The sequence below is a fragment of the Dendropsophus ebraccatus genome, chromosome 5, assembly GCF_027789765.1.
Source record: "Dendropsophus ebraccatus isolate aDenEbr1 chromosome 5, aDenEbr1.pat, whole genome shotgun sequence".
Lineage (NCBI taxonomy): Eukaryota > Metazoa > Chordata > Amphibia > Anura > Hylidae > Dendropsophus > Dendropsophus ebraccatus.
The window spans coordinates 121,500,337-121,520,164 of NC_091458.1; the positions used below are offsets into that span (position 1 = coordinate 121,500,337).

Genomic DNA, 19,828 nt, shown 5'->3' on the forward strand with positions numbered 1-19,828 from the left:
CAGCTTAGGCTCAAAGTGAACTGGTGGGTCGGGGACCCAGGGGTAGTGGGGAGGGGGCCCTGCGTCTCTACACCTTCCTGCCTGTCATAAACACTCTATATAGTAAGCTGGTGGTTATCCAGCTTACTGTATAGAAGCTGTGACTGGGATGACAGGCAGGCGTATACTGAGTGGCCAGGCCCTGGAACTTCTAAACTAGGAGGCTGGCCCTGCCGGGACCCCAGATGCCCCTATGGTGGTAGTTACGCCCCTGCAAAGATCCTAACATAGTAGAGTCTAAAACACATAGAGCTTAGTTAGCAAGCCTTACATAACAAATCTAAATAAATTTCATAAAATTATTATGGGAACAACTACGGAGAAAAACATCTTCTTCTGGCCCCCGACTGGTTTGCCATGCTTCTTGGTAACATTTTAATACTAATTTTGACTTCGATATATTGGGTTTTTCCCCATTTAATCCCCTTTATGCCCTTCTATCTAGCACTGTTATTTTTGAGTGCACATTCCTTGGTATACCACTTTTTCCTATTCTGTGTGTACTTGGTTATGCATGGCAGGTAGCAGCCATTTAGCAGAGGTTATATATCTTTTGCATTGCTAGATTGGTATGTAGGCCTTGTTTAACCCCTGTGAATGAATGTTGACACAAATTGTAATGATTGCTGCCTATGTCAATATCATCACCTTTATTATATTTGCCGAGTGTTAACCTGGTTACACCTGTCACATCAGACGCTTTACGTCGAGTTGAGTGTGTATGGTCATTTCAGGTAAAAGCAAGGTAAATGTCCCTAGACATTTTCCATAGGGGATACACATTATACCAATAACATAAGCAGGTTCGGACGGTTTTCCTGTTAGCTCTACACAAAAATACAGGGTTGATCATTAGTTAATACTATGACTGTGTTGGCCATGGGTCTCCAAACTGCGGCCCTCCAGCTGTTGCAATACTACATTTCCCATCATGGCTGGACAGCCAAATCCAAAGCTTTAGCTGTCCGGGCTTGATGGGAATTGTGGTTTTGCAACACCTGGAGGGCTGCATTTTGGAGACCCATGGTGTTGGCAATGGCTAATCCTTTATAAGAGTCTTGCCTTATATGTTCAGTTCAAAAATTCTCTTATTCATTACAGGTCAATACCAAGAGTTGAAGATAACAGCTCCTGGGCATAAGTTTCTCATCTCAACAAAAAATTCAAAATGAAGACTGAATATCGCACCAAACAACCTCACCTTGAAATTCTAGCAACTGCTCCTTAACACTGAAATTTCCCAAAGGACAAGAGTGCACTGAATGTGGACTTTTTTTTTATAATTTATGAAAGAGATTGTGCAAGTAACTCCGAATATGTGAAGTGACTGCCTCAAGTGGGCAGAACCTATGGGCTCCATAAGGTAACTTAGATGGCATCATCATGTGGGGACACCGCTACAGTACCTCTCTCTGTGATCAGATGAAGAAGGGGAGGGGACACATCAAAATTATCTTGCCACGAAAAGTTTTTGAAATAAGCAAGGTTACAAGTATAATTAAGTATTTGAAGGATTTTTTTTTTCACAAAGAAATGTAAATAGGTGTACATACATTTTCTAAATTGTACAGTATATAAGTATATAAAGATATATAAATGTATATATTTTACATATATTCTTTATTTAAACTTTAGGCACCATACAGGCCAGTTTCTACAGATAGTGGATATTTATTCTTTAAAGTTTCTTTTTCCTTACCTTAATATGGCGAATGCGCCTCTGTAAAAAAGTGCAGATCCATAAGATGAATTAGCGGTGAAATTTCTGTCTAGAACTAGGGAGGAAATGGAGTGGATTTTGTGTTTTGCACTTTTTGTATACCACCTCGAAAGGTGATCAGTATTATATTCTATGTGAAATGTCTGTAAGAGCTTACTTTGTAATATGTGCCTACAGCAGGTATCTTCTGCACCAGCCGCCAACTGACTAGTGTCCCTCATTCCAGTACTGGGAAAACTGACTGTATAGGGTTGTACTTGAAGAATTAAGTATACAAAACCTACAGTGTTTCGTCACATTGGTGCTATTATTTAAGTAAGCTGCTCGGTAAAGCAAAGTATTGCTTATTTATTATTGAAGTTTATTGAGGTATACTGATATACATTGTGTATTATCATGCAGCATATTGGGGCTTTAAAGAATTAATCAGCTTCCTCCCTATTGGGGGAATAGGGCTTCTTGCCCTACTGAAGACTGAATAAACTTTGTAATAAACTCTCCATATTGATTTGGTCCTTGAGTTCACCTTTCTGGGACCACTTTGGTATATACCACTGTACACATCTATTCAGTGTTTTTATACATAGGTTGTGTACATACATTTTTTTTTTTATTCAGATGGCCACAACCTGTGGCTTTCTGTTGTTACCATACAACTCTCAGCTGGTAGTTGTTAGGTGCCATGGTATGCTGTAAGTTTTTTGGGGACAGCTGGAAACCCACAGGTTGGAGACAACTGCTTTAATATATGCGGACAAATCAATTTATGGATATTCACAAACGCACAAATCCATAGGAAGTGATCATCAAGATCGCAGCTCAAAGACCAAACTGACATGGATTATTCCCAATATATAATGAAGGAGGTCTCGCCTCTAGAGCCAGGTGTTGGTAACAACTAGGCTCCATTGTTTATCCACTGAGTTTTGCCTACAGGAACTTTTGACAAATTCTGAACTTTGTAGATGATTTTTATTGAATGGGACAGTTTACATTTAAGGTTTAGGAAATTTCACAATGCCTTTAGTGTATGAGAACAGGCTCTGAAATAGCATTCAGCAGACATGACATTAAAGGGGTTATAAGTTACATTTTTTGGTCTCCTAGTTTGTCGACACTCCCTGCCCCCCCCCGCCCCCACACAAAAAAAACTTTTATTCTATATGCACTGTTTCTTATGTCTAGCTCCACAGCCACATTGTTTTTGTTTGTTTTTTAATACTAGACATTAAACTAGGTTGTTGCAAGCAAGGAAGTAGGGGGAGATGTACAGCTTTTGAATCATGATGGCCTTCTAAAACATAATGCAGTATGGCTCATGGGGCATGCACTGGCTGTGGCATTTCCATTTGTCTCACAACGAGGCGGCATTATGATAGAACAGTACATAACACGAGGCCAAAGCGGCATACGTGCAGATATTATTAATGCAGATTTGACTCTTTATTCAGCTTGTAAGCTTTGACCGGTGTACGAGCTACATAAAATGTTGACGCTGCAGTCTGTAATAGTCACCACCTGGCATAGGAATACCTGAACTGGCTAAGCTACATTACACACTCTGGTTAAACATCAATTAGTTCTTAAACTGAAGCTGGCTTGCTGAAGCCCTTTCCATGGTAGCATAACCCCCATCTAATTTGCATAGGCTTTTGTAGGTAATTGATGAGACCAGTGTGTGAACATTGCTTTATTCATGTGCACAGGTAACACACAGAAAATTGCACCGGGGAAGGTGATTGTCAAGGTGGCAGTGCCATAGCAATAGGGGTCGCAGTGGTCCCCCTTGTGACCCCTCTCACCACATCCTGTCACTCTCCAGCTCTCCTGATTTGGCTGTGATAATGACAGCCGGTTTGAGAGAACTGCAGCGAGCAAGCCTGTTTACTGTCTCCCTATTCAATTGTATCAGCAATCTCTAATGCAAGTGAATAGCTGAGTGGCAGGAGAGGGAAGCACCATGCCCCCTGTCCTGCCCCTTCCTGTGTAATTCCGGGAGCGCAGTGATTAGCCCCGCCCCCATTACACAAGATGCAGGCCAGACCAGAAAAGCAGGAGCATAGCAGGAACCTGGACAGGTGAGTTGTAGTTGTGCAACTTGTAGTTCTCCAGGTGTTGCGCAGCTACAACCTCCATCATGTCCTTTTAACAGTTCATGACGTGAGGTGTAGCTTTGCTGACTATGGCTTTCCAGGCTGCAGAACTACAACTCCAATCATGTCCTGCTGACAGTTCATTATATGATTCGTAATTTTGTAACCTGTGGCTCTTCTGTGTATACTTTTATACTATACATTCACATATGCTGCATGTCTTAAGTACCAAACCTTAATCCACTAAAGTGTGGGCTATAGAGATGAGCGCAACTGAAGCCTATGGTTGTATCCATGTTTTCCCAGACTCCCTAGGGCTGCATCGAACTTCTTCAGCCACTGGTATTCAATCACCAAGACTTTTGGCGTCAGATGGACTGGAGCATGCTCGAGTTGCGCTCATTTCTAGTGGGCTACACTGTGATACCTGCTGAAAGAGTCTGGCGCCAGAGCAGAGCAGTCTAACCTGTCACCATTGTGTTATATTACAAATGCGTTATTTGTGGGTGAAAACTGGATATAATGTTTTACTGCAACAAAGATCACTGTAACCCAAGTGGTAATGTTGGACATTAAAGTCCGTCATTTTGCACAATCTTTTTTTTTTCCAACATACACAACTGTATGTTATTCTTGTTCATTGTGTTCCATGGTATATCAGTATTCTTAGCAATGTGTATCAACTTCATATATCTCTTGCTATCAGCTGTGTACTACCCAAATTTGCCTCTTGCCAATTCGTTTACAGCCCAGTCCTGAAGGTTTTGTCTGACATACTGATGGTTTTGTATATTTTGGAAACACTGTTATGTTTTGCTACAAACCCTTTTGCTACTGTAAAGGTGATGCTGGTCCCTTCAGTAGTAAGAGTTCTACCAGCACTTATACAGCCACATACAAGTGGTGCTTTCTTGTCATACAAGAACCAAAGTAAAATAGTTTTCTGATTTATTTCAGGGAAAAAGGACTATTTTATTTTTTACAAATTGTAAACCTCAGAGTATAAGAGAAAGCCAAATATATACATTTATGTAAATGATATTCAAAATAAACTATTTAAGGCAATGTGTTATGTATGGTTTCCTTTTTTACTGCTTTACCAAGATTAAAGGCTTTTGGCTGCACACCGACTTGTCGTTTCTTTGGAAATATTGTAAATTTATCCTCTGGCCACCATGATATAAGCTGGTACTTTTTAATTCTCTTCTTCTATACTTGTCCTGTGGGTTTTTAGCTGGCAAGAATGTGTGTTCCTGTGTGGTCACGAGTAAAGAAAAATGAAAAGAAGCCAAAAAATCCACATGGAAAGAAGACCTTGTAAGATGTAAGTTACCAGTCATAGGTTTGTTCAGGAGGAACAAAAATTTAATTGGCATATTTTACATGTACAATATGCTAATATCTTAGAGCAGGCTTTTAAAGATCTGCATGTATTTACCAGATTACCCTTTCAGGGTGAGGACAATGTGGTTTAAAGCGACTCTGTACCCACAATCTGACCCCCCCCCCCCCCCCCCCAAACCACTTGTACCTTCGGATAGTTGCTTTTAATCCAAGATCTGTCCTGGGGTCCGTTCGGCAAGTGATGCAGTTATTGTCCTAAAAACAACTTTTAAACTTTCAGCCCTGTGCCCAACGGGTGTGGCCTAGAGTGTGTGTGCATTAGGCTGGCACAACCTCTCTGTCCCTTCTCCCTGCCCTCTTCATCATTAGGAATGCTCCAGGCAGATTGTCTCCTATTCCCCACCGTGTCAGCACGACACCTGGGCTGGATTGTTTAGGCACCTGTGCAAATGTTCAGACAGGAGAAAATGTTCTAGGGGCATTCCTAATGATGAAGAGGGTGGGGAGGAGGGTTTGTTTTTTTAGGACAATAATTGCATCACCTGCCAAACGAACCCCAGGACAGATCTTGGATTAAAAGCAGCTATCCGAAGGTACAAGTGGTTTGGGGGGGGGGGGTCAGATTTTGAGTACAGTTACTTTAAGTGCTCTCATAGCTGGTACTGAGCCACATTATGTGCTTCTGTCATCTCTGCTGGCAGAGGGATCCAAGCAGCGATCCGCACTAGGACATGTCCAATTTTTTTGCGGCACGGATCATGTGAATGGCTGCATTCACTTTAACAGCTCCTAAAATTGTCTGTGGTTGCGGACAATTTTTTACAGGACGTGTGAATGCAGCCTAACAGCACCTAGCATACTACTTTCTGCTATGTCATAACATTGTACTCGTAAAAGTCCAATGAACAGGCTGTACGGTACTAGGATGATGAGTTACCCAGTATGTAACTACAGATGGCATATCCTGACTTTTGGAAGGTGCTGTGTTGAGCAGAAGTGAAATAAACAGCAGTAGCAAAGCAACAGAAGGGTTACCATAAGCACTGAACTGCTGCTAGGATAAGTAGTAAGCGTTTATCTTGTATAGACAGTGCAGATATAGACTTGTAGGTTCACACCCAGGCACTCTCAGGTTTTTTTCCCCCTCTCCTGTTTAGGGCACATGGTATGCCCCACTTCCTGTAATGTCCGTTATGGTCCTATTACACAGAACAATTATTTGCCCAGCTGCCCTGTGTAATAAATACGGTGATCACCTGAGGATCTGATCTTCAGCTGATCTATGTCTTTCACCAAGTTTAGAAATCAACACTCCCCAACCACGCGCTGCTCCTTGTAGGTCAGCGGCCAATGAAAGTATGAAGAGGAAAAAAAAAAAACTATACTTACCTCTCCATGGTCCAATGTGTCCTCCTGCCTGTTCCCCGCAATAATGTCTACATGCTGCTCAGCTATTCACTGGCCCCAGCACTGTCCTGTCTTGCCCAGTGATTGACTGAGCAGCCCCTCACTTTAGAGTACGCTTTAGACATGCCAGTGGCAGCTGCGGTAAGCAGGAGGACACCAGCGAGCATGGACAGGTAAGTATAGTGTTTATTATTTTCTATATACAGCAAGGGTTGCACGGATATTGCTGTAATAGGCTTTGCAAGTGAGTACCAATCTAGCAAATTGACACTTGCTCACATTAAAATAAAAAAACGAGCCATGTAATAAGCCCTATATGCAAGAAAGATTTTTTGCTCCAAATCTTTAGATTGCAGGGAAAGGAGACCCCTAGTGGCCAAGACTTTAGAGATGATCTTCTGCGGATCTTTCTGCAGACTGAACGTCATTTTGAACAGGACACTTTTCCCTTTTAGCCTTGAAGTTAAAACAAATAGCACTGTAGTAGTTAAACGACACACAATGGTTCATGCAGAATTCCATATTAGAGATCTATTTTGGTGGTCACTGCCAGCCATGGATTCACGCTGCACTATTGATCATATGGCAGGAGATGGAGATTTATTCAGATATATATGCCATTTTGTATCAAAGTCTGTAAGAAAAAAATATATATAACTGCACCAAGGAACACTACAAAGTTTTTAAAGATCCCTCTCAAGTCACATCTTTAGTACTAAAGACTGCTAAAAAGTCTTAGGGTATTACTCTTCCCCATTAGGCAATGGTGATTCAATATACCACTTGCAGCATTTGTATTACAAAAGTCACTCATACGCTATCTAATCTTTGATGTGCAATTTACTTTGTTATGCTATACATTCTGACATGGATTAGAAGCTGCAGAAAATGCATACAGCTGGACACACAACTCTGGGCAGCAGATGGCTGGCACAGTGAACAGCATGCATTCTCTCAATGTGGCTCAGAATATGCAAAGCTGCTTCCACACTGAGACAAGGCATCTGAGATGTCCAGTTTTAAACATCTGTTCTCTGTAGAAGTCCGTGGCTTCCTGGGTGGCAGCATCTCTCCCAGCTGTTGGGTCCGGACATGTAATTAAACCCTATCACACACTGTATACTGCATTGGTTCTTCCCAGATATTCAGTCCCAGGAACATCTCTTACAGCTAGTTTATTTTTGCATTTACTTTGCTGTAGACATCTAGCTTTCTGCCCCACTAATACAACATGTGTAAATGAACACCCCTAAAGTTCACACGCAAATTTCTTATGCAAAGAGCCAGAGCTTGGACTGCATTACTGGTCCATAATAAGAATAACTTTGAGGCATCATATGTCTCTCTAGCAAAGCTTTGGCATTGGCACAAGCCATAGGCATGGAGGGTGCACGAGAACAGTGGAGAAGCATAGACATTATGTTTCATAGAATTCTATAGCAATATTCAGAATACAGTCAAATGCATGATACCTTGGTACACATCTGCAACCTCTATAAATCACTAAAAACTAAATCTTACCAAGCATCAAAAATGAAAAGATTTTGTTAACCCACAAAGACTCATTTTCTCATTTAAAAGTTTTGATTAGGGGAAAATTCTACTTCAGTTCTGCCCATAAATCTTTGAATATAATTACAGTGTCAGTACCAGCAATAAGAGAGAACATGGTCAAGCCTTTCATTTCCACTAGGTGCTCTTTACTTTTGTGGTCCACTGTTTTATATACGACCAGCAGTGTGGACCAAACATGAACCAGCATAGAACTGCTGATAGACCATTTGCTGGAATTACTGATGGCATCTTGAAGCATAGCTCACTCATCAGACTTGGTGGCATTTCTTTTATTAGGTTATTACATGCAAAAAGTCTCTGTCACTCTGTTACTGGGAAGCTTCTCATATTTGCAGCTTTCTTCAGGACTTTATGTACTATAAATATTTAGTTATTGGGACACTGCTAAATCTATAAGCAAAAAATAGAAATGGTTATTACAAGTTCTTGCTAAATATCTCAGCTCAATACTGGAAAGCATGAGTAACAAGGGTAAAAAATTCTGTCAATGTTACTTAATCTACAACTAATAAGAGTGCATACTTTGTTTTTTTGTAATTTACAATGTTAATCTAATGTTCCCACACCAAGAATCTGGTGCTGCAGCTATACTTACATGTTAAGACCATTTAGCACTCAACAATACACAGATCTCCACCAAGATCCAAGTTCCTTTACCACATTATTGTAACATTATTTTAGTGTTATATATAGAAAAAAATGCACTCCTGAATATCAATCCAGTGCTCTGGGACTATACCCCTACTTATTTACATCTGCACAAAAGCCAGAGGCAAAGCCATGATATCATGTTGGAGCATGGCAAAAGACCAAATGGTGAGCGAGATTGAAAACCACTCCCAATGCTTTCTGGCATGCACAAAGAGCCAGTGTTTAATAGTAACCAGTGTTTGCATTGTACTGTAGACTATTTATAGTGGCACTGTAAGAACAAAACTAAATCTGCCATGCAGCTAGTATTAAGAGAACATGTTACACTGAGAAAAATGGACTTAAAGCACACCTATCATCTCCGAACACAAAAAAAAGGTCTGCATACATAAGTAAGGAACAAAAGTATATCTGGCATTCTATGACTTGTATCCTGCATTTTTTTCCTGTGCCAACTCTATATATAATTGCCAGTTTTCCCTGAGCTCCGCTCCAGAGTGGGTGGAGACTAGTGATGTCTCCTTTAGTGTGCGTTCACACGTACAGGATCTGCAGATTTGAAGCAGATTCAAAGCAAATCAAATCTGGGCCATCAAATCTGCTGCAGATCCTGTATGTGTGAATGTAACCTTACAGAGGAGATCCCGCTTCACTGTCACTAAACTAGAGTTCAGACTTAGTGAGCATTCACACATTCCATGAATACAGTCAGTGCAAGAAAGACATGCAGTAGACCGGATTCCCAAACCTCCCAGCATTATGTATCATTATGATGCCAGGAACACTGCAAGTGTTTAAATCTTTACAGTATTGTACGCATACAGCTTTGACTGTTGTCATTACCTTTAATCCAAGCTGTATAGGCACCTTAATGTATCCTCCCCCTCTCCAAAGACTTCTTTGGGTAGCAACTGTGTTCAGACTCCTTTTGTACAAATTTATCTGAACTGTGAGTAATGAGTGCAAACGACATGGCTCGTTTTCTTTAACAAAATCTTACATTATCTTATACTATCGGTGGTAAAACATTAGATAGGTTTAATCTTCAAACACTAGAACAGATAATGGTCTTAATAAAATATAAAGATTGTAAAAATACAGTTTTATTATGGTATGGCATAATGTTTCCATGAGGCTTAGAGGATGAACATATTAGAAGCCAGCTCATAGCCTTCAGCCTCCTTATACATTCACAGGACTTCTAGGGAATTTTGGATCACTTCTGAATGCACCACTGCTAAATACTGGACAAACTCTCCACTTCTCGTGTCCATCTTTGCATCATACATAACAGTGTTTAAAAACAGACACAACAATACTGTACAAGAGCTGCATGAACGTCATTGAATGTGCACAATGCAGGGAGGATGGACTTCTAGCTTTCTATGGGTTTCTTTCCTTTCTTTTTCTTGGGTTTCTCCGATTTTGCAGGTTTCCCAGTCTTGCCGTTGTCTTCTGAATTAGCTTTAGCTTTCTTACTTGATGGTGCCCCTGTTGGGTTTTCCTGAGCTCCACCTTTCTGTAGGGCTAACTTCCTTTTCTTCTTGTTCTTATTTTTCTTAGATTTGGCCTCTCCCTGCTGCTCTGGGACTTCCATCTTGTCCTCTTCACCAATGTGCTTCTGCTCTTCAGGTCTGGCCTTCTTTCGGTTTTTCCGTTTCTTGGTCTCAGGTAAGAAACCTTTCTTCTTTTTTGAGGCGTTATTATTCATCTCTGGAGCAACATCCGCAACATCCTTTGTCTTTTCTTTCTTCGGACGTCTAGAATAAACATATATTTAAACAGAACAGTGATTTTCAAACTCCATAGATATTACAGGTTAAAAATGACTAAATACAATATGGTGCCAATTTAAAAAATAAAATAAATTTAGAGAAATATATTTTTCAGTAATATATAGCTAACCCACACGCAGTAATAAAAGTCATGGAAACACATACTGTAAATTTATACAGGAGCTGTATACATACAACACTAAGTTCTTGTATTAATCAAGAATCGTTTACTTTATTTCTTATCCACAGGATACGGGATAACAAGCTGATCAGTGGAGTTTCGAGCTATGAGCTCTGTTTAGTCTCCGCTCTCAGGATGATTGGGGGTCCCAGTAGTCAGACACCCTCTATTCGGCTTGTCATTCCCTCATCCTGAACATATACATTTAATAAAAGCGTCTTACAATACGTCCCCTTTATACGTATTTGCACACCATACATACAGTTTAAGGAAGATGAAAACAAAGAATACATACGTAAATCCAAGAAATTTCATGATATTCCAGTACATGTCTTCTAGTCGGGAAGATTTCCCAAAGCCCTCTTTCTGACTCAGTGCCTCGAGGACTGGCGGGAGCTCTTCAAGAGCAATATCCAGTTTCTGCAATGTAATTACATTCATTTATGAGACTGCAGTGAGTGGCGGTTTCAGGAAAAGGGAAGCAACATAGTCTAATAAATATTAAAGCCACTTGACTCCGATGTAGTAATAACGAAGACAATTTACACTTAGCTACACTTCATCTGCTTCCTTCCTAAGGCTGCTCCCCCTTGTGGATGTTGGGAATCACCATATTATTATAGGGCATCAATTCAGTGGAGCACTCAATATGACCAATACAGAAAAAAATGTCTGGATCACTGAATGGCCTGTATAATATCCACTGGACACAATTTTTAAGTGTTATCAAAACACCTGCTTTTTCCCCAAAACAGCCCCACACCTCTGCTTAGTTTGTGTGAGGTTGCACCACTCAGCACAAGGCACCATGTTGTAAACACTCCTTACTCTCCCTAAATGCCCTAACAACAAAATGTATGTATGTGTATGTATGTATGTATGTATGTGTATATGATAGGGAGATGGTAATGTAAGCTTTTGGAGATGGTCAGAGATGGTAAAATCACTCAGTGTGGTGGGGATAAAGCTAAGAGACCCAGATCCAGCCAAGCCCCCTGTAACATCAGCGGATAAGTGTTGTGTCCATGTTTTCCGAGATTCCTTAGGGCTGCATACAACTTCTCCAGGCAGTGGGAGTCAAATGCTGAGCAACTTGCCTTCCCTCCCTTTGGAATGAGGCCACTAGAACATGTAAAGATTAGGGTCTGGAGAAGTTCACTGTGTCTATAGGCCATATTACACTAAATAATTGTTGGCCTTACTTGGAACGGTTCTCAGCCTGAATGGTCTGTAATTGGCCAAGTAATGGCACATGTTGAAAATCGTCAGCTGACATGCACGATGTTGGCTGATCGTGGTCTTTCAGCATGTTGAAATTTCAGTGATGGTCTGCAGCACGTCACTCGGCATAATAGGAGCGGCTGCAGGAGACCGCCACTGACTTCAATGGGCCACCCGAACGATATAAGGATTGTCCAGGTGGCCCCTCCTGCTGATCCCTGTCAGTGCAGCAAGTGGGGAACGAGGGAGAAGCGAGTGATGACCTGCAGGTCAACACTCTACTGTAAAATATCAAGAGGTATAATAGAGGCCTCAGTCCATGTGGCTAGCCGTAAAACATATCACTAAATCTGTTTAAAAAAATAAATAAAACAAACATGGGCAAAATGGCTGCCCCCATAACAATGAACTACAAATAAAATAGAAACAGATTACAAAAAAAAAAAAAATCTTCAATGTTTTTAAACTCAGTCCATTGCTTTAGGTGTGAAATGTTATCACAAAACCTGATTCCTAAAATAAAATCATAGACAATCAGATTATAAAATTCTGTACCAGGCACAGACTCAAAGTCGTGCCAAGGATGAGCAGTAGGAACTGCCCAAGCAGAGAGCGGCCGAGCCCATCACAGCAAGACAGCCACTCTCCTGGGAAAGCCTTCTGCTTAGAGCTGTGAAAAGCTTCCAATAGCAAAGACAACCAGAAAAGATAGAAGAACCACACAAGAGACTCATAATAAGTGTTTAGCATCTTTGCTATATGCAATTATTCACTGTACAACAAGGAAACTGTTTGTTTTTTTTGTTTTTTTTTAACTTTTAGTCGACAGTTCTCATGGGAGTTAAAAGACCCGTGTAAAAGGGCCGGGGAAAATGTCTCATTCGTCGCATTAAAATCTCTAGTCACCTGCACTCATCTTCCTGTGTAAATGGGAATGTGCGGCAACTATTATGAAGTTAATAGGCCATGCCAACGATCTAGCGATCATACAGGCGGCGCGGCACTACGATTAGTTTAGCCTTGTACAAGCTATACAAACAAATGCTAATCTCGCTGATGTGTTAGATCAGGGGTGTCACACTCCCGGCCCTCCAGCTGTTCCAAGACTACAATTCCTATCATGTCTGGACAGCCAAAGCTTTGGCAACAGATGGAGGGCTGCGATCTGTGTTAGAAGATACTAGTGTTTGGATTCTGTAACCTGGGACCAATAGCTAGGTTGAAGATGGTATGCTGCTAACCTCAGCTTTTAGTCTTACAGGTTTCTGAATGTCCCACTAATAGGTACTGTAAAGATTAGATGGAAGTTCAGAGCTCTCAAAGATAAAAGATTTCGGGGAGATTTATCAAACATGGTGTAAAGTGAAACTGGCTCAGTTGCCCCTAGCAACCAATCAGATTCCACTTTTAATTCCTTGCTGGAATCTGATTGGTTGCTAGGGGCAACTGAGCCATGTTTATTAAATCTCCCCCGTGTCTAAACAGAAACTTATGTAAACTGCCCGCTGGTTGGACTGGTTGCTATAGGTAGTTTACACCCATTTCTATTACGCTCACTTTGATAAATCAGGGCCAAAAAGTCAATAATGGTTTTTTATCTAGCAATGTATTAAGATAAGTGTGCATGTATGAAGATGTTTATATATATATCTATATCTATCTCACATATAAAGAACATTCTGATATTCAGTCTTCTCCCATTGATACATACCTGTTGAGTTACGATCTTAATGAGGAAATGCAGCAGCTCAAAACATTTAGCGAGTTTCTCTTGGTCAACTTTTACTTTAATTTCTTCCACTGATTCTAGTGTCTGCAGAGAGAATGCATAGTGTTATTTCTGAATGAATGATATATGAACATTACATTATGCTAACCATTTCATGTTCTTTAACCCCTTAAGGTCCAAGCCAATTTTCGTTTTTGCGCTTTTGCTTTTTCCATTTTATGTTTAAAAGTCCATAGCGCTAGCATTTTTTCACCTAGAGACTTATATGAGTGCTTATTTTTTGCGAAACCAATTGTACTTTGCAATTACAGGCATAATTTTTCCATAATATATGTTGTGAAACCGGAAAAAAATCATTTGCGCTGTCAAATTGAAAAAAAAACGAATTTGTTTTGATTTCGGGGAGATTTGCATTTACGCCGTTTGCCCTATGGTAAAACTGACCTGTTATGCATGTTCCTCAAGTCGTTACGATTACTATGATATATAACATGTATAACTTATATTGTATCTGATGGCCTGTAAAAAATTCAAACCATTGTTAACAAATATATGTCACTTAAAAATCGCTCCATTCCCAGGCTTATAGCGCTTTTATCCTTTGGTCTATGGGGCTGTGTGAGGTGTCAGTTTTTGCGCCATGATGCGTTCTTTCTACCGGTACCTTGATTGCGCATATACGACTTTTTGATCGCTTTTTATTAAATTTTTTCTGGATTTGATGCGACCAAAAATGCGCAATTTTGCACTTTGGAATTTTTTTGCGCTTACGCCGTTTACCGTGCGAGATCAGGAATGTGATTAATAGTTCGGGCGATTACGCGCGCGGCGATACTAAATATGTTTATTTATTTATTTATTTATTAATTTATATTTATAAAATGGGAAAAGGGGGGTGATTTGGACTTTTATTAGGGGAGGGGATTTTTTTATTAATAAAAACACTTTTTTACTTTTTTTTTTACATGGACTAGAAGCCCCCCTGGGGGGCTTGTATATACATAGCACTGATCTCTCATAGAGATCAATGCTGTGTATATACACAGCAAAGATCCATGAGATCGGTCATAGATTGCTATGGCCTGCTGCAGGCCATAGCAATCTACTGCCGAGCCGGGATCAGCGTCATTCCGACGCTGAGGCCCGGCACGGCCAGAAGAACGGATCTCCCCCCCGCGATCGCATCGTGGGGGGGAGATCCGACCCACTAGACACCAGGGATGTGATGTCTAAAGCCCTTCAATGCAGCTGTCAGGTTTGACAGCTGCATTGAAGTGCTTAATTAGCCGGCGCGGCAACGGGACCCGCGCCGGCTAACAGAGGCACTGCCCGGCTGCACGTGTCAGCCGGGATCAGCGCCCGGCGGGACCCCGCTCTGAACACCCCCCGCGGCGCCATGACGTATCAGATACGTCATGGGTCGCTAAGGGGTTAAAGAGGTGCTCCATTTTGGAAATTCCGGAATTGGAAAGACCCTCAGACAGTAATAGTAATAGCTGATAAAGTGTCCCCCTGCCGGGACCACCAGCAAACAACTGTAATCTGTCAGGTAACCTGGTAGTAAGTGGTCAATATATCTACAGCCCCAACTCAGGAAAATTAATTATTGCACATTGTAATTCAAATCAGTAGGTTGCCAGTGCAATGCATAAAAGGACACTCTCAATAAATGCTCTCTTAGATAAAGATGCTATAGAGAGGCCAATCACAGCTCAGCTTTCATTTTACCGGGGGATTCCCAGTGGCGGGTTCCTTTTCTTGAAATGCTACATGGTCCCCATGCTTGGCACCGTTCTTTTGCAGTGCACTGGCCCGGCTCTATGCAGTGGGGGTAGACTTGCCGCCCCCCAGTGGGACCATGTCCCCTCCCCTCTGTGACATGGCTCCATTAGAATCAATCAGTGCATAGAGCTGAGCTGCTGCATGGCAAAAGTATGGCGCCAAATGAGGGAACCGTTCAGCGTTTTTTTTAAAAAAGGACCCTGTCACAGCGCACCAGCGCTGATCTGCTAATGTGTAAAAAAAAAAAAAAAAAAAAAAAAGTCAATTCAACATTTAGCTTTCTCTATACTGATTTTTTTATGGTTTAAAAAATAAATAACTGAGCCAGCAGGGGTTTCTAGGAGAGAATTGCTCCAAACTGACATAAATAAATAATCCTTATGAGCACTTACACCTTTTACAGCCTTACTTACTTACAGCCTCTTTTCCATAACCAAAAGTAGACTCACCTCCATAACCCGAGTCAGCCCCTCTTGGATGAGGTCTTGCCACTCTGAAGGAGACAGGGCCTGCTTTAAAGTGTGATTCTGCAGAGCTTTCAGAAGAAGACTGCATGCTTGTGCCTAAGGTTCAATGATACAGGTTTAACCTTTAGCCCCAAAAGAAAACACAGCTGACAACCCTTTTATTTTTGTCATTAAATGAAAACTCAAAAGTGTCCTATGTAAATGCAGAGACTATAAAAGATAAGTCAGGGCACTGCTGTAGAGAACTCAGGCAAAAAGGAAAATTCAACTATTGAAGCTGTGAATAATTTCCACCATCTCAATCTAACCGTGCCAGCTCCTGTATAAAATACACTAGTCACAAAAAGTTAGGGATATTTGGCATGGCAGTGAAAGTCAACTTATTGTGTGCTAAGGCATGGAATACCACTATTCTTAAAGGGCAGCCCTCATTGAGGTTCTTGGGTACAGAGTTGTTCGTGCAGAGGCACAATAAGTGGATAAATGTTATTCAAGTAGTATGGTCTTAACATTCACAAAGTATATAACAATTCTGTATTGACTAGACACACCTGGCCATACTATAACACCAACAGTGACAATTTTTTCTTGGTGTTTGAAGTTAAGAAACCTACAACTGTGCTTGTGGAAAACCAGCACCTCAGAAATATTCCTATTCTGCATATCAAGTCCCTGTCCATAGGAGTGAAGACACCAGCAGTCACATTTTCTCGTGCGTCTTATTGGGGGACACAGACACCGTGGGTATAGGCTGCTGCCACTAGGAGGCTGACACTAAGAAAAAACAAAACAAGTCGGCCCCTCCCAGCAGGCTATACCCGCCCACTGGCACTGAGCTAATTCAGTTTAGCTTAGTGTCAGTAGGAGGCAGACGCAGGTCTGGTTACTCCAGACCAGTTCTGCTTGTGTTTTTAAAATGCTTAATCTTTTTCCTTTTTACAGGTCTGGGGCACGGTGGGTCACTAAAGACTCGCCCTGATCCCCCCCTTATGCAACCAGGGCACAGAACCTAACTGGAAAGGGGCTGTTTACCCTAGGTTGCCACCGGCCGGACCCAGCGCCCAGGACACAGACTAGCCCTGCTGTCTGCTTGCTCCTTCATGCGGACTTGCTCCGCCAGCCCCTGCCCGCCCAGCCTCCCAAAGTTGCGCGCGGCAGCGCGGCATAGTGCCGGCAGAAGATCAAGGGGTCATTCATTCAGCAGGGGTAAGTAATAGATCCCCTACTCCTCTCTCCCCCTCTGGGGTCCCCCGGTTCCCTCCCGCGGTCTGTCACTTCCGGGGGGGTAGAGAGCCCAAGTCCCCGTCCGTCCCTCCGGGCACCTCTCTCCTATGGACCGCCAGCTCCGTTCCCTGCACCTTTTCCCTCCCCCGCTGCGTTCCGGTCCTCTTGCCGTCTCCGCATGCGGGGGGGTCGGGAACTGGGATGCCGCTTTAGGTGCGGGCCCCCCCCCCCCTCCTCTCTCCTATGGACCGCGACTTCCGGGACCGGCCGTGACTTCCGGTCCTCGCGGCTTCTTCTTCCCGCGCGCGCCGCTTCTCATCTGGTCTTTTCAAATTTCCCACGCGCGGGCTTCTTCCCGCGCGGTCCGACGTCTGACGTCACGCCGTGCGTGACGCGTCACTACGCACGTGACGCGGTCTTCTGTACAGCCCGGTCGGTTCGGCAGACTGCGCAGCTCCGCGGTCGTCAGGAGTCCTCAGCCCGTGGGACTACGACCCCCAGCCTGTTCTCCCTGGCCAGTCTTCTTCTTCTGTCAGCAGCCGTCCTGTGCCCTGCCCGGACCTCTGCTTCCTTCCACAGATTCATGCCTGGTAAGGTCTCTATGGGACTTTATGCCATAATTTTTTTCTGTCTTTTCTGAGTTTTCTCACTGGGTGTATTCTGTCATTCTACAGGTTTCTTCTCTGCTCCATCAGTTATCTGCCTGTAGGAATACACTAGCTGGCTGTGTTTTTTCTTACTAATATATGTATATATATATTTAATTTTTCATTATGTCTGACTCAAGATCTGAATCCACACGCCGCCAGCATCCTCCACCTTCCTCTGTTACCTACTATTTCTGTACGTCTTGTAATACTAAATCTGCTTCTGGCCACTCTCAGCCTATCTGCGCTGCTTGTTCCATGCAGTCCTGTTCGTCTATGTCCCCTACTCAGGACCCCCCACCAGAGTCTGAGGAGTCTGCCCCGGCCTGGGCGCGCTCTCTCTGCCAGTCAGTGTCGCAGATGGCTCAGTTGTCTCAGTCTGTGGCGGCCGCTCTTGATCGCCTGTCTGCTTCTTCTTCAGCGCCTGCCCAATCCCGCCCGGCAGCCAGTTGCGTACGACCCGGCAGGAACCGCTCTCACAAGCGTCCTCGCCGTGCCTCTTCTCGCTCTTCCTCTGGCTCCCCTGGAACTAGCCTGGCCCCTACTCATATCTCTCCTAACAGGCGATCCCATTCGCCTGGAGATCTGTCGGATTCGGAGTCGGCTTCCAACTCTGATCCTGAGGATGTTTCTCCCGCGGCTTCCACTGTAGACAGCCTTGTGGCCGCAGTCCGCGATACCTTCCAATTGAAGGATTCTCCGGACCCCTCGCCTGCTGATGAGGTGTTTTTCCATAAAAGCGGCCACCGTGTCCGCAGCACTTTCCCCAGTCACAAGGAATTTGATGACCTGTTTTCCAAATTTTGGAAGACCCCAGACAAGCGTTTCTCAAAGCCTAAACACTTGTCGGTCCTTTATCCTTTCCCCGAGGACCTCGTGTCTCGCTGGTCAGGTCCACCTTCTGTGGATCCCCCGATCTCTCGGTTGACCAAGGTCACGACTCTTCCGCTGGACAATGCGTCGTCTCTTAAGGATTCCACTGACAGACGCACCGAGTCCTTAGCTAAGTCGGCTTTTGAGGCCTCTGGCTCATCTCTCCTTCCCACACTTGCCTCCACTTGGGTGTCCAAGTCCATTTCAGTGTGGGCTAAGCAACTGAGGGACGGCATTACTTCTGGCGTATCGGCCGAGGACTTGACCGACCTCGCCCAACAGATTCAAGACGCAGCTCAGTACCTCTGCTCGGCTTCCCTGGACGCTGCAGCCTGTTCGGCTTTTGCGTCGGCCAATATTGTTGCTATTCGCCGGTCCTTGTGGCTTCGTGAGTGGCGGGCTGACAACGCTTCCAAGCGGTCTCTCACCAGCCTCCCTTTTGCGGGCTCTCGTCTCTTTGGGAAACGCCTGGATGACATAATTTCTGATGCCACAGGGGGGAAGAGTACCAATCTTCCACAGCAGCGCCCCAAGCGTCAGGATTCCCGTCGCAAACCAGGCTCCTTTCGTTCCTTTCGGTCGCTCCCGCCGACTCGCTACGGGAAGACTGCGGCCCCTCAGAACAAAAGGTCCGGGTTCTCCAAGAACCGTTCTTCCTGGCAGACGCGATCTGCCGCCTCCCGCCCCCCCTTTAAGCCTGGCACCTCCAAGCCCTCCTCCTCCTGAAGGTTTTCCCCCACCCGGATCTCCTCAGGTGGGCGGCCGCCTCCTGTTGTTCCAGGAGGTCTGGCTTGCTCATGTTCAGGATGCCTGGGTGCGAGAACTGGTCTCACAGGGTTACAAGATCGAGTTCGTTTCCGTTCCCCGCGATCGGTTTTTCCTTTCTCGTCCCCCCAGGTCCCCTGCCCTGGCGGCCGGTTTTTTCCAGGCCATCCCTTCGCTCCTCTCGAAGGGAGTGATTGTTCGCGTCCCTCCTCTTCAACGGTTCCGCGGGTTCTATTCGAACCTATTCGTGGTTCCGAAGAAGGACGGTTCGGTACGTCCGATTCTAGACCTCAAGCGTCTGAATCGTCACGTCCGACTATCTCACTTCCGGATGG

The 19,828-nt window shown here is 43.6% G+C and overlaps 2 protein-coding genes across 5 annotated transcripts in view; one reads left to right on the plus strand and one right to left on the minus strand.

Annotated features, from left to right (window-relative positions):
* Positions 1-4,969, plus strand: part of SPNS2 (SPNS lysolipid transporter 2, sphingosine-1-phosphate) — a 104,111-nt gene extending 99,142 nt beyond the window's left edge. For 3 of the 4 annotated variants that reach the window (XM_069971148.1, XM_069971149.1, XM_069971150.1), the window contains one exon: positions 1,141-4,969. Coding sequence is in view for 1 of the 4 variants with exons in the window: in XM_069971150.1 (XP_069827251.1) it covers positions 1,141-1,180 (40 nt within the window). In the remaining 3 variants the exon portion in view is untranslated. The remainder of the gene's footprint in view (positions 1-1,140) is intronic. The other variant, XR_011363194.1, reaches the window with a different exon arrangement.
* Positions 4,970-9,912: 4,943 nt separating this feature from the next.
* MYBBP1A (MYB binding protein 1a) overlaps positions 9,913-19,828 on the minus strand; it is a 45,522-nt gene continuing 35,606 nt past the window's right edge. Inside the window, exons 24-27 of the mRNA XM_069971151.1 lie at positions 15,967-16,080; positions 13,718-13,819; positions 11,081-11,205; positions 9,913-10,589 (exon numbers count right to left, since the gene is read on the minus strand). Of these exons, the coding sequence (XP_069827252.1) occupies positions 10,205-10,589; positions 11,081-11,205; positions 13,718-13,819; positions 15,967-16,080 (726 nt within the window). The 3' untranslated portion in view covers positions 9,913-10,204. The remainder of the gene's footprint in view (positions 10,590-11,080; positions 11,206-13,717; positions 13,820-15,966; positions 16,081-19,828) is intronic.